Source organism: Lonchura striata, chromosome 3, assembly GCF_046129695.1.
Source record: "Lonchura striata isolate bLonStr1 chromosome 3, bLonStr1.mat, whole genome shotgun sequence".
Taxonomy (NCBI): Eukaryota; Metazoa; Chordata; class Aves; order Passeriformes; family Estrildidae; genus Lonchura; species Lonchura striata.
Window position 1 is genome coordinate 45906886 of NC_134605.1, and position 15195 is coordinate 45922080.

The 15195-nt window shown below is 36.5% G+C and overlaps 1 protein-coding gene across 5 annotated transcripts in view; it reads left to right on the plus strand.

Annotated features, from left to right (window-relative positions):
- The window catches only part of MTR (5-methyltetrahydrofolate-homocysteine methyltransferase), a 51109-nt gene extending 36128 nt beyond the window's left edge, over positions 1-14981 (plus strand). For all 5 annotated transcript variants that reach the window (XM_021527074.3, XM_021527073.3, XM_021527077.3 and 2 more), the window contains 10 exons: positions 459-579; positions 3503-3584; positions 4344-4442; positions 5210-5285; positions 6429-6584; positions 7265-7461; positions 10558-10758; positions 11467-11659; positions 12411-12523; positions 12656-14981. In XM_021527074.3, coding sequence (XP_021382749.1) covers positions 459-579; positions 3503-3584; positions 4344-4442; positions 5210-5285; positions 6429-6584; positions 7265-7461; positions 10558-10758; positions 11467-11659; positions 12411-12523; positions 12656-12748 — 1331 coding nt within the window. In that variant the 3' untranslated portion in view covers positions 12749-14981. The remainder of the gene's footprint in view (positions 1-458; positions 580-3502; positions 3585-4343; positions 4443-5209; positions 5286-6428; positions 6585-7264; positions 7462-10557; positions 10759-11466; positions 11660-12410; positions 12524-12655) is intronic.
- Positions 14982-15195: the final 214 nt, after the last annotated feature.

A 15195-nucleotide genomic window follows, 5' to 3' on the forward strand; every position in this document is an offset into this window, starting at 1 on the left:
CCTGAAACAACTTGCAGTTGCTTTGGAACAGTCTACTGCATCTTAGAAAAGATGAATTATGTGAAACATAGGTGGTGAAGTTTTAAAGCACTTGCTGTTTCTAAGAGCAGAACTTAAAATTATTTTATCTTATTTCCCTCCTCAGTGCTGACCTTCTGAGACTTGCTAATCAAAAGTGCTGTTTATTTACTGCTGAAACTAGAGCAGTAGGTGTTCAGCAACTGTGAAGACTGAGAAATATCTTAAACTGGGGATTTGCCATTGCTGTCATTCTTGGAAAGCTTTCACTTTCTAATTGGGTCAGACTAGTGACTATCCTGCTTTTCATCTCATTATTTTCTATCTGATGCATGAAGCTATCTGATGTATGAAATAAACTTTTCTGTACTAATTTCTGTGTCTTTCTAGAATTGATTGGTTAAAAGTTTTGTGCATGTGTGTTTGTAAATTTGCAATAGATATAATTGGTCTGTCTGGTCTCATCACCCCATCTTTGGATGAGATGATTTTTGTCGCCAAGGAAATGGAGAGATTGGCAATAAAGATTCCTTTGCTTATTGGAGGAGCAACTACTTCTAAGTAAGATATCTCAGTTGGGAAGATGGGCAGCTTGTATGCAAACAGTGTTAACTAGTGAAAAAAAAAATTTATAGCCATTTCTTTTCTCTTTCTCTCATTTTTCTGCAACCACATACTGATATATTTATTCACCCTAAGATTGACTGTTTGACTTGTTCCAGAAGTCCTAGATTATTGAGGTAAAATCTAGTTAGTACATAACAAAAATGGACATCTTAAACATTTAATTTTTGCAAGTATTTATTACATGTGGAAGTACTGTGTTTTCTCTAAAAGTTTTTGCTCATATGCAAATAAATATAATTCTCTTCTTCTAAGGGGTTGAATGATCTATTTTGATTTACCAAAGCATTCTAAAAATGCAGGATTTTGAGACTAGAAGTGGCCATGTTGACATCAGGGAACTATTATCTTTAAGGAAGTTACTGTATTTTCCTGGATCATTGTTCAATGTGGTGATGACTGCATTGAGCCTCCAGTGCTGCTCAGGCAGGCTGGCAGGGGATAAAGCCCCGCTGCTTGCCTTGAAGTACTTATCATGTTGATTTTGATAGACTGAGCTGTTAAAATCTTGTTCTCTCAGATCTGTTCAAATGAATTAATACTGCTGCTGTGATTTCCTGAAGACCATGTTGACAGCTCAGTGACACCTACTATTAGCATTACTGCAGATGTGTTCTGGGCATGTATAACAGCTGTGGGTCACGCTTTGCTGACTGGTTTGTGTACAATATACTTGAGGAGGTGACAGCTCAGAAGACTGTAGAGGTCATATTTTGTCTAAGTAAAAGCTGTGAGCAGTGTTGCTTTCTTTATCAGAGCAGCATGTACTCTATGCTATATTTTTGGCTTTAGCAAATCATCTTATAATTTGGCAGACAGCGGAGAGTAGGATCACTACCTGCCTGTATTGTTCCTGCATTTATAATGCAAGGTTCACTGCATCCCTTTTCTCCTTTTCCATATGAGCATCTTCCTATTGCTTTGATACTGAGAGCAAACGTGGAGGATTTTTTCTTACAAAACAAAACAAAACAAAAAAACAACAACAAAAAAAATCAAACCAAAAACCCCCAACAATGTGGGAAGTAGAGGGGAAGGCTTTATTCTAAGTGGAGGTCTTGGGAGAGCCTTTTCAGTTCTCAGTTTTTTCACGCAGGGCATTGTGGCCTAGTAATTGACGTCAAATAACCAGCATCAAACAATTCTGCAGAATTTATTCACAGAGAGGAATGTAGCTAACAGAGAAGCTGTGCTAGTTTTATCCTTGAATATGGAAATTACTAAAGAATGTATGTATACTTTTGAGTACAAAAATTGATTGTTCATGTGAATTATGTATAAATATATATTTGTACGTATGCCCAGATACAATGCAGTGTCTATAAAATATATGTCCAGTAAAGGTACTCTTTATGGAAGACTGGATTCATGATATATATTTAACGTTACTTTCCTAGTCTCAAAATTTAACCTCCCATGTGCATTCTTAAAGGTTGTGTATATGTCAGAGGTTGCTAATGAAGAACCATCTGCAGTTTTTTCAGTGTAATAAATAGGCATTCTTATTTGGAATAAGGAGATAATGAGTACTTGGAAGAGTGTATAGTAAGGTTAGTTTGAAAGAGAGAGAGAGGGAGGCTGGATTTAGTCTCCAAAATCCACACAATAAGAGTTTCTTCATAATTTACAGTAGTGATGATTCTTCATTCGTATTATGCTACTTTGGTAAATTCAGGTGCTAAGAAATAATGGTGACATTCTCATTGCCCTAAAATTTACTTTAAAAAATACAAAAGTTTGCACATAATGATTGATGCAGTGCCATTTTAGGACCATGTCTTTTTTTGTTTCCTTTGTCTGTTCCTATCAAAACAGCAGGAGATACCTTTTAGTAAAAATTAGAGCTGCCAAGATCAAAAATGTGTCTCCTAGAAGCAGATTCAGGGGATACTGGACAGTTGTTTACACAACTGTGTTGCACAGTCATGGGTAAACCTCCATGTCCAAGTTCTTTAAATGTTAGACAGAACCTGAAGAAACTAGGAAAGATTGCTTCCTGGGCTCTGATTTAAGGTTAATTTTAGAAGTGTTGTTTGACATTAGCATATAAGAAAAGAAATTATAAGTTCCTACACTTGCTTGCAGAGTTTTGGTAGGACTCTGAGCAGAGCTCTTTCTTGCATCACTAGAAACTGTTAGCAGTGTTGCTTTCTTTAGCAGAGTGACACATACTGTAGCAGACAGATTAGAATCTATATTTTGTGGCTTCAGCAAGTAATCTCATAATTTGACAGACTGTGAAGAGAAGGGTCTGTCCTCATTGCACCTGTAAAGTTCACTGCATTTTCAAGGTGCACGTTTGTAATATTTATTGACCACTGGCAGAATTTATTTGTCAGGTGTATAGAGGATTTTTGCCTCTGATTTTGAGAAATGGAATAATCATCACTGAATTAGGTTAATGCTAATCCACAGACCCAATAATTAGCATATGGGAGGAAAAATTTTAGAAGAGCAAAAAGGATTAAAGAAATTTTTAGTTCTTTGTAGGCTTAGTTTGGAATATTCTTACTGATTTCTGAGATTCAAAACTAATGAGTTGCTGATTTTCATTCAGCTGGTAAGACATTGAAGGAATGTGAGGTGGAACATTATTTATGAAATGTTCTGATACTCTTTGAAGAAAAGTGTTCATATACCTGTTAATAAAATCTGTGTTTAATTATTCATGGATAGCAGATGGATGAATGAATTTCTTCTTTTGAAGTTCTAGTCTATGCATTAAGTCAGGATTTATTTCACTGGAGAATTTGTCTGCTTTTTTTGTTGGTGGGTTGCTTGGGTGGTTTTTTTGTTGTTTTTGTTTTGTTGTTTTTTGCTTTAGTTGTGAAATGCTCACTCTTTTTCTTTCTCATTGAAGAACACACACAGCTGTTAAAATTGCCCCAAGATATAGCGCACCTGTAGTTCATGTCCTGGATGCATCCAAGAGTGTTGTGGTTGTAAGTTCTAAATTATAGTTTCTTGTCCATGCAAAGATATGTGCCTGTTTTTCTGTTGCCTTTTCATCCTTTCCTCTAAGGCTTAATGTTGTGGCAAAAAAATTAAAAGGGGCACATAAGAAACAAGTTTCTAAATTATACTTGTTTCAGCTGTTTTGTGCTGCCACATGGTTCTCAAGTGACTTGTGACAGTTATTGTCACTGAGCACTGTTATTTTAATGTCCATTATTCTAGTGAGGGTGGCATTCACTGAGTCCTTGACTGTAGTTTTGTAGTGGAAGACTGATGGAATTCCATGTGTACTGCTATTCTGACTAATTTTGATATATTTCTGAACTTAGTTAGATAGCAACATTTGTACTGAGAAACATATGGCTGGATTTTTTTGGGATGGATTCTCTTTCAGAGAAATGGGTAATCTTAGCTGGCAAATATGTGGTCGTAAAGAGTAGGCCAAGCTGTGTGTTGCTTCTGTGACTATTCAGTCTCTGAAATTTTGGAGAATTCTCCTCCCAGGTCTTTCCAGAGCTGGGCTTGGCTCTGCTGATGTTACCTGTGTAGTAGGGCAGAGATCTCAGTCATAATTGGAGTCTAAACATGGCTAGTTTGAATGTAGGTTGCAGATTATTGGTAAGGCTTAGTTTAGTGTTGCCAAGAGAGTCTGAAAGACAGGTTGTCTAGTTTGAAATTCGTACTCTGTCCTTACCACAGTGTGTTATACTGGGTACTTAGTGCTTTTTCCTTTCTGTTGTTTTCAGTGCTCTCAGCTCTTAGATGACAGTATAAAGGATGATTTCTTTGAAGAAATATTAGAAGAATATGAAGAAATTAGACAAGAACACTATGAGTCTCTCAAGGTACAAATGTAATTGATTATCTTCTTGTTTGAAGTGGTTGGCACTTGCTGTTCAGCTATTATGGATAACTTGCTGTTATTCTTGTTGCTCAGCTCCTTGTGAAGACCTTCAGGTATATTTGCAGTAAAATTGATTGAAAACATCCACAAGTGCTTATGAAACCAAATTTTCTAACCTATAAGGCCTTCTGCATGACTTAACACATGCTTGCCAAATTCTTGGTTGTCCTCAATGCCTAATCAGTGGTATCCAAGACCTCCAAGGAGCTGGCAGTCATGTCAATCAACATATGGGAGACCAGTGCTCTCCTGGAGCAGTAGTAGGATATGTGGAACTTCAGCTAAGGTAGTGAAAATGGTACTGGGAAGTTATGCTGGTACGGAGCCACACTCTATTGATAATTTTAAACCACTATGCTTTCCTAATGTCTTAGTCTTGTTTTGGTGAGTGATCAGAACAGTAGGAGAATATCTTTCTCTGCTTGTATTTTAGTGTATTTTGAAGTAATGAAGCAACTGTTGGTGTAGTTGAGAGGAACCAGGAATCTTGTAGGCCAGTTTCATTAACATTATATAGGCAAGAATAATGATGTGCTTGTGATGTAATCTTACATTACACATGGGAACTTGGAGTTGTTGAGACTGAAATTATCTGTTGTTAGATTTATCCTGAAGAGTATTTTGAGTAAAACTCTACCATGAAGTCCACACTTACAGTTTATGTGCCCGAAAGGTGGTGTGCTGAAATTAACCTTTATGTCAATATAGGAAAGAAGATACTTGTCTCTACAGCAAGCTAGAAGAAAAGGTTTCCAAAATAATTGGTTATCAGGCCATATACCAGGTCAGCTATATGTTGTTGTTTGTGATTGGTGTGCCTTTTATTTTATTTTGTGTGTTTATTTTAGATATATTTTTAATTAAATTATGATTTAAATTTCAGAATGCAGCTGTGTAACAGCATAAATAAATTGGTATTTGTCTCAACTGAGATTTTTTTTACCTTACTTTGAACATTGTTTCTGGTTTTTTACATCTCATTTAAAAATAAATTAATATTCAACAAGGATAACTGAAAAAAATCCCAAAACAATGAGTTACCCATCACAACATATAATCAAAGAAAACACTAATGACAGCTTTTGAAAATACTATCTGCCCGGCTCATTACATTGCACACTTTACTGTACCACATTTGGGGAATACATGCTGTAACATGGCATTTTTATCAAATTGCTCTGTACACTCTTTCCTACCCTTCCCCCATCAGATTTTGTACTGTTTTGGTTTTTTTTTAAATTATACTAGAAGTATAAATAGCATTTGAGTTGCATCCTGCAGTGCCATTAACACTGCTTTCTGTCATTTCATTTACAAGATTCAACCAGATGTTAATTTTCAATAACTTATCTTGATGTGCTGCAAGGTGTTGTACAGACAAAACAAGTGCAAAGCTTGTGGCTTTACACAGATAGATCCATCGTGCTTTTTCACTTGTGTGTGTGCATCTAAATGTGCAAAAGTTCTTAGAAATTACATAAACATTTACAGAAATATTCTGCAGTGTCACAGTACATGTTTGTCTATAGACAGGAATTGGTAAATGTGAAAGGCCCACAAAGTGTGTTGGGGGTTGATAAGTTGTGTAGGTTTGTTTGGTCTTGTGTCTTGGCCAATATTCTGACCAATTAAATAAGTTCCAAAGTCCAGCAGCTAAAAGGTATTGATTTACATGGAAGAGCAAAAGGCCTTAATTTTTCCATTTCAACTTTATATGCCTTTTACGGTTTTGTGGGTTTTTTGTTACATTGTAACTGTGGAGTGTGGTATGACTTGGGAAAATATGAATATGAGAATTTTAGGACAGTTAGTTTGGAAGACATCATTTGCAGGGGTGAAGGCTGCTGAACATCAGTTATATACTGCAAATGTTAAAGCAAATTTAAATTATTTTCATCATGTCCAATTGTACTTCTGATTCCCACAGTTAAACCACAATTCATTGGCACAAAAGTCTTTGAAGACTATGACCTGAGGAGGCTGGTAGAGTACATTGACTGGAAGCCCTTCTTTGATGTCTGGCAACTTAGGGGAAAGTATCCCAACCGGAGTTTCCCTAAGATCTTTAATGATAAAACTGTAGGTGAGTACTGAAATTGCATTTACTTCATATAACTAATCCTAACAGGCCTAATGTGCTGCAGCAATATTCCAAATGTTTTGAAATATATTAGGAATAGTACAAATACATACAAAGAATGTCACTGAAATAATTTGTTCAAAGCAATGCTTAATGAACCAACTGTTGCCATGTGAGGCTGAAAAATAAGTGTGGAAAAATGTTCATTCCTCTTATTTAGCATTCACCTATCAAAGCACAGGGAGGTATTTTATTAACAGAAAATGGCAGCAGAGCACTTAATATATGTGTTCCTGTTGTGGGCAAACTCCTTTTGAAGCTATTCAGTAGGCTTTGAAATACATGATAAAAAGCAAGGGTGATGCTGACAGCAATGTTCTGGGTCTGCAGGTGCACACACTAGGTCCCTTGCTCATTTTATTCTGTGTTCTCTGCCTCTACTAGGTGGTGGCTGAAAGATTTTGTGCTTTGTTTGGGTTTTTGTATTCCCTAAGATATATGTTGTTACAGCCCTGTGGTCACACTGCAATCTTCCTATTTGCTATAGTTGACAGATCATTGCAGTCATTGAGCAATTATGTGGAAAATGAATCAAATCTCCAAACAGTTCTTAAACCTATTTAGCCAGTTATGAAAGCATGCCTTTTATAAAGCAATTACTTTTTTCCTTTTGTTTTTAATAGGTGAAGAAGCAAAGAGAGTTTATAATGATGCTCAAGATCTACTGAAAACATTGATTAATGAAAAGAAATTGCAAGCCAGAGGTGTAGTTGGGTTCTGGCCAGCTCGAAGTGTTCAAGATGATATCCACTTGTATGCTGTAGAAGAGGCAGTGGGATCTTCAGAACCAATAGCAAAATTTTATGGATTGCGGCAACAGGTACAGTGACAGCACATTTGTTAAGTGACTTCTTTTCCTCTGAATTTCAGGAATGTAATAGAAGTGCCCTATTAAATCTGTAGAAAATTGTTGTAATCTCTCTGCAGCCGTTGTCTTGTCATTGCTTTCAATAATAACAAGATCCTGTTAGTGATGAGCTAGGTCTTTGTAGTACTGTAGTATTTGTAGTATTTTATATTGTAATAATTGTACAAAATGCTTTGTAGGTTTGACATCTTCAGATATGATGTGCATTTTCTGTCTCAATTTTACGATGTCCTAAAGCAGGGTGTTGCATAAATTAATCACATGAATCTTGTGTTCAAGATAAATTAGAACCTAATGAACCTTAGTTCTCTATTATCCCTGGATTCTACTTTAGATGAAGAATTCTGCTTGAATGTGTTAATGCTTAAACCCAGTTAGAATTTATGAAACCTGGAAAATAAAGCCCAATGGAGATAAGTTTTTCTGATAGCCTTTTTTTTTTTTGTAAAATTCCCTGTATGAAGGGGCTATTTAGAATTATTTGGCAGCTATTTTTGATGGAGAGAATCATACTTACTTAGATTACTTAGAATACTTACTTAGAGAGAATCATACTTAGATTTGCATACTTAGTTAGATTTGCATTTAATCTTGTAGATGGAATTTGCAAGATATTCTGCCTCTCCTTTTTCCTTATCTTCTGATTTGGCTTCTTAGTAGTTCACATATTCAGTCATCAAATGTGGGCAGAAAAAGAGTTTAACTACTTACATTTCTGGAATACAGTACTCTGTGAGCAGTCATGTGGCAGCATTGCAGAACTGTGCTAAGAAATACCTGGCTATTAAGTTTATCTGTTGCAGTTCCCTGAGATGGATCTAGTGTATCCTGACAGACCATGGCAGATGTTTGTATAAAATGCTCTCAACAAGCACACAGGCATGGATGTTTCAGACACTTATGGCCTAGTTAAACATTTTGATATTCCATGTAAATCATCTTTACTACTCTTTCTTTTCCTGGCTTTTTCCCAGGATTTTCCAAGGAAAAAAGCTGATTTAATGTTGTTCTTGTAATGTTTTTTATTATTGGAATACTGTTATATTCCTTAGCCTTTTTTACTTTGTATATCCCAATTACTCAGGCTTCTCTCAAAAGTTAAGGTCATGAAACTCTGTGGATACTGTTCTTCTGGACTCCATGTATTTTAGCTCCATTTCTTGTAGCCTGGTGTATATAGTAACTCAGGAGAGTTTTCAGCAGAGCAAAGAAGAAGAGAATAATTTACTTCTGTTTCTTATGTAAAATGTTCCTTTCAGTACACAGAGATCTTTCCCTGACATTGACACTAATTAAGGATGTGATATAAATCTAAAAGTTAGAGATGCATGTAATATTTTTTTTAGCTCTAATAATTGCAAATGAACCTTAACATTAATATAAATTTCACCTGTGGGGGAAAAGGATATTTTGTTAGTTTTATGATACTTTCTGTAATTTTGCAGGTTAATAGACAATTTTTCTTTGTTTTACAGGGGTAGGAGTGTTTTATTTGCTTTTAAGATGCAGTTGGGAATGGGCGAAACACATTGCTAAAATATTGTCATAGGTTAAAAAAATTAATCTTCAGCTAAGTGATGGCCATCATTTGATGGCTATCTTTCCTCTGTAAGTTGAGAAGATTTACAAGAACTGTGGCACCTCTTAAATAGCAGGTCATTATATTCATTGCTTCCACAATGAATATAATATGATTCAAAATTTCTTTTTAGGTGCTCAGGCACTTGTTTCTGTTACCTTTCTTCCATTTTGGAAAAGGATCCAATGAGCTATTTCCCTGTTTCACAGAATCAATTAGGTTGGAAAAGACCTCTGAGATTGAGGCCAACCTATGATTGAACAACCCAAGTCAACTAGACTATAGCACTGAGTGCCATGTACAGTTGTTCCTCAAATGCCTCTGGGGACAGAGACTACACCAACCTCCTTGGACAGTCTATTCCAGTATCTGATCACACTTTCTGTGAAGAAATTCCTCCAAATGTCCAACCTAAATCTCCCCTAGCACAGATTAAGACTGTGACATCTTGTTCTGTCAGTTGTTACTCGGGAGAGGAGATCAGCTTGCACCTGGCTGCTGTGTCTATTCAGGTGGTTGTAGAGAGCAATAAGGTCTCCCCTGAGCCTCATTTTCCCCAGCTCCCTCAGCCACCTCTCATACGGATGAGTGCTCCAGAACTGTTACCAGCTTCACTGCCCTTCTCTGGACTTGCTCCAGCACCTCAGTGTTCTTCCTCAGTTGGGGATCCCAAAACTGAACACAGTATTCAAATGCAGCCTCACCAGTGGCAGGTACAGTGGAAGAATAACTTTCCTGGTCCTGCTGGTCTTACTCTTTCTGATGCAGGCCAGGGTGCCATTGACGTTCTTGGCCACCTGGGCACCCTGCTGATTCGTGTTCAGTTGGACATTGACCAGCACCTCTAGGTCCTTTTCCATTGGACCACTTCCCTTTGCATAAACCCTCTCAAACTTTGTTTAGGATTCAGCTTTCCAGTAGTGATACATGCATTTTGTTTGTGTGTGATTAGTAAAAAGTCTGCATCCTGGGCACTGTTTTGTCATAGTTTGTAACATAAGAAACTAGGAGTGTTTATAACCTCAACCATTCTACAGTGGGAGTTGCTGAAGAATTCTTCAGTTTGCACATCAGCCATCAGTTTTGTTAACAGATGTGGAATCTGTTAGGGGCAGAGATTAAATATTCCTTCTCTTCTCCAGTTGTTGGCATAAGAGTATTCCTTATTTTGTAATATGTTTTTGCAGTATAAGCTGTTAAATCTTAGTAGCTGTAAATAGAAGCAAAATGTGTGTTCAGTTTTACATCTCTCTTTGGTGTTCTGTTCTTCAGTGGTCCAAACACCCTCAGAGTAAGAGGTGGTTTTCTCCTAATTTAACTATAGGAAAACTACCAGGGCTCAAAGACTAGTTAGGCATTTCCCAGAAATGCCCTAGGCCCTTTAGTCTTAAAAATACTGGTCTTTAGCTTAATAGTGCACTAATGATGTATTTTAAAATGTCCTGATTTATTGCATTTTGTTACTTTAGGCTGAAAAGGACTCTGCCTGCACAGATCCATATTACTGCCTCTCTGACTTCATAGCACCGCTGGATTCTGGCATTTGTGACTACTTAGGCCTGTTTGCAGTGGCCTGCTTTGGTGTAGATGAGTTATGCAGTGAATTTAGGAAACAGGAGGATGAATACAACATCATAATGGTGAAGGCTCTCGGTGATCGGTTGGCAGAGGTATGAGGTTTTATCATGCAAAGTTTCCTTGCAACTTTCAGCAGACTTAGAGCCACTTCAGTACAATGCAAATGGAGCTTGCTCTAGCTAGGGATCTCAAGCTATAGCAGTTTTAGAAATTATTATTATTGTTTTTGTTACTGTTATCTGGAGATATTTACTGAAGTGGAAATTCTTCCTGAATGGCAACTGGTGCTGGTAAAATCACATAGGCTGCAGGAGCAGTTCAGAAAATCTGTTGCCCACTTTGAGCTAGAGGAAGAGTCCTCTGCTAAAGGGAGAGCAGCACAGGCTTGTATCTGATTGTAGCATGGAGGCAAGAATGATGTGGCCTTCCATAGCTAGGCCTGGGTGAGACACCCAGATAGTCAAGACCTAATGACCTCAGTGCTATAATGAAGTTGTCACTACCATAGGTTAATGAATTTTATCTTTTGGGTTACTTGTCCACATCTTTACCTCTTTAAAGCAGGACAATCAAAAAAGTACATCTACCAATAAGAGAAGTGACTAAAATACTTGAATTATCAAAATAAGTGTTTCATGTGAAGCTTAATTATTTCGAATGTTACACCTGTGTTAAGAACTGTCTTAGAAATGAAAATGGTAATGCAAGAAAGCATCTGTCATTGTTCATCTTAATCAACCAGCTATTGCATCAGTCTGTACAAAGTAAAACATAAGAAAAAATTTTCATTCTATTCCAAGGCATTTGCTGAGGAGCTTCATGAAAGAGTTCGAAGGGAATTCTGGGCTTACAGTAGTAGTGAGGAGCTGGATCTCTCTGGCCTACGCAAAATTAAATATGAGGGAATTCGCCCTGCTCCTGGATATCCCAGCCAGCCTGACCATACAGAAAAACTGACAATGTGGAAACTTGCAAACATTGAGGAAACAACAGGTAACTCTGCTTTGCTAAGATTCTTAAACTTCTTTTTATGTGAAATCAAAATTCCAAAGAATTTTGGAAAAAACAAAAGAAAATATTTGCTGTTGCAGAATTACATAAAATACTAAACTGAAGTGCTTCTGGGAATTGCTGTCTTCCCCTTTTTATCACCATTTTTGTTTTGCCTCATTCAAGGAAGAATTTGCAAAACATTGCCAATGGTTTTGGTGGAGGAGTTGTGTCCCTAATTAGCAGATTGCATGCAAACAGGGTTCTGCTGCACAGAAAAAAAATTCTGGCATCCTTATGGTAGTAAGAAGACATTCCAGATAGAAAGAGAAAAAAAGTCAATTTAGCAGTGTATTTACTGGTCCACAGGAACCTTGAGATGGTAATTCTTAAAAAGAGATTAATTACATTTGTTTTCCTCTTATATTTTGTATGTCAGGTGTTTCACTGGTACTTCTACAATTCCAAAAATAACTTCCAGTGCTTCAAAACCACATTTGTGAAAATGTCCAAGTTTTTTTCTTTCAAACTATAGAGTTACTCTACAGTAATTATAATTAAAGTCTGTGGTATATTTAAAGCTCTGAGGTTTTCTTAATGGTTAACAAGTGGAAAAAGGGTTTGGTTTTAGCTCATCTGAAAGCTGTTGGGGTTTTTTTTGAGTTTGCTTGAAGCTGCCCAACATAAAAAAATATTCTGAATTTGTGCTTATTCTTAATGCAAAGAATAATAAAATCCTCATCCTCTTTTCCAGGAATTGGTCTAACAGAATCACTAGCAATGATACCTGCTTCTGCAGTTTCTGGCCTCTACTTTTCCAGTCCCAATTCCAAATATTTTGCTGTTGGCAAGATATGTAGAGATCAGGTAACTAACATCATCAATTGTAGTAGTGTTAGAGCATTCAAAATCATTTTATGAGCAGATGTCTTAAAAATTTTGCAAATATTTAAAGCTGGAGTTTCAAAATCTTCATCATATTTTGTGGTCCCTTTGCAGGTTGAAGATTATGCACTGAGAAAAAGTTTGTCTGTGGCGGAGGTGGAGAAGTGGCTGGAACCCATTTTGGGATATGATACTGAACAACTGTGATATTTGTGGGTGAACTTCCCCTTTTGATGGTCTGTTTGCCAGAAGGAACAAGAAGATTCTTGCCACTGAAAACAGCTTTCTTCCATCCACCTCAATAGCTTGTCTAATGGTCTTAAATTTTTAATCAAGGAGTTTAATATTTCAAATCACGTCTGCCTGGTGCCCTTGGCTTGGGACCATGAATGTATTTAGTTTCTCAGTCACAGCAGCATACTTTTATTTATTTTTATGTTTTCAAAAAGACTTTAGCAGAGAAGCTAGGTATAGGGTAAGATGGGGAAACTGCAAAGCTTTCCTTTTTCTCTGGAAGGTTTTGAAACCAGGGGCAATAATTTCTCTCCCATGGCTGTGGATATGCACAGAACAGAATTTGACTTCTGTTATTTTAGTGTGTTTTAGCAAGTCCAGGGACAGAAATATGATGTGATTCTTCTGCAAAGTCACAAAACGTTTTATACTGAGTGATCAAGAACAATTGAAGTACAACAGATCTCTTTTTTAAAAATCGTCTGCTCAGTGTTTAGTCTTGTGCTTGGAAACACACTTTGTTCTCAATGGTAGAACTGTCAGAATAATGCAGTGTTCTGGAGTAGTATCAGAGATCTGTACTGGGACATGGCATGACAGAGCCCATGGAGTTGTCTGCTTCATGCTTCCTCTTCCTTTCAGCAAGTCACAATCTTTCTATTCTTTATAAAGTGTACTGGCACTTCCTACCTTACAGTTAATGTTGTCAAGCTTAATTCATACATAAACAATCATTTGTACATGAAAATTATGAGACCAGCATATTTGCTACTATAGACAGACAGAAGGCTTGGAGCTAACTTTTGCAAAATTTTAACCTTCTAGAAAACTGGATTCTAAAAGCAAATAGTACTGTCATATGTAACAGTTAATATTGTAGACTGGTCTTCGGATTTAACTGAGTGTGCTAATTGTTCAGCTTTCAATAATTTCTGAAAAGTGTCTCAAGTATTATTTAAATGCTAATTTGTAAAATATTATGACAGAACCCACTCATTTTTTGGTCTCTAATTGTAAACAAGACCAATACTGTAAGGAAGATGTTATTTTAATAGTTTATTGTAATCTGTTATTAGCTACATAATTTTTGTAATATCTTCATCTGACTTTATGCTGAAAGAATCGTCTTGTATCAGCAGTTTAATAAAGATGGTGTTATCCTATTAGAATCTTTTAAATGGCAACAATAAAATGTGTACAGTAATCTCAACAGATAATGTCAAAATTAATATGTGCTTGTACCATGAACCTGAAATTATAGAAGCTGCTATGGGGTTTTTTAAGTAATTGTATAAGTGTGTTCTTAACTGAATATTTTAGAATGGCTCATCCTTTAATGACTTACAGAAATAATTTCTAAATGGATCTCCCCTCCTCCTGCCTCCCTCCATATCAAGAGACTTGTGACATATCCTTGCTGAGCAGCTGATTTTGTAGTGGGAATGGTTTCTCAGTACAACACTCATTTTGACTGCCAAAAATAAAGTAAAATGTCCTTAATATAAAAGATTATTTGTTCCTGAAATATGCAGCATATGAAAATTGAAATCCTCTCTGCTTTGTTTTTGGTAATTTCACTTCTGCTGATCAATTTAATGTTTGGAATCTTTCCTCTCCAGCACTCTTCCATATTTTTACATTTGGAAGCAGAGTGCCTTATTAGTCTGAAAATTTGATTGTGTAAATGGAGTCAAAGTTTTACTTGCTTAGCTTGGTTGGTTTATTGAATTATTTTCCTGAAATCAGTGGCAGCCAGTTCAGTGAGTACAGCTAACAGCAGGAGGTCCCTGCTGTCTGACAGTGGTGGTGTTACCTGGTGTACAAACAGAGTTTCAAATGGTGTGCAGTTGCTTTAACCTTTCATGCGTGGCATCACACACTGAGAAAATCTTCATGTTTGCCTGCAAAACTAATCATTGGGAGAATGTGTTTGGAATAATTACTCCTTGTTATTATGCAAATGTATTAAATGCAAATCAAGAACAATTCCTTTAAAGCTTTGTTATTTTAAATTGTCATTTGACATTTTGGATAAGAAATTTTCATTCTTGTCTCCAAACCTAAGATAAATTGTGAAGCAAAAGAGTCTCATAATTGTACCAGGTAAGGCTGTTTTACTTGAAAGACTGACAAGTTTATAATGCATAAAATATTTTTTTGCAGTGCTTTTCTAAATACTACTAACAAAGGTTCTGGTTGTAAGAGATGATGGAAAATTTAGGATGTGTTGTATATGACTCTGGTTTAGTTCTTGTGAGTAACTGACTGGATACTGATTTTTTTTTCTTGTAAGTCAGGCCAGCAGCCTGGAGATTAAGTTTTGAGGCACATATATTTTATGATTGTCAGTAGGGAATACTACCCTTAAACCTGCTCCTTCATTACCAGGTTTCAGTGCTGCTGTTACTCCTGGGAAGAAT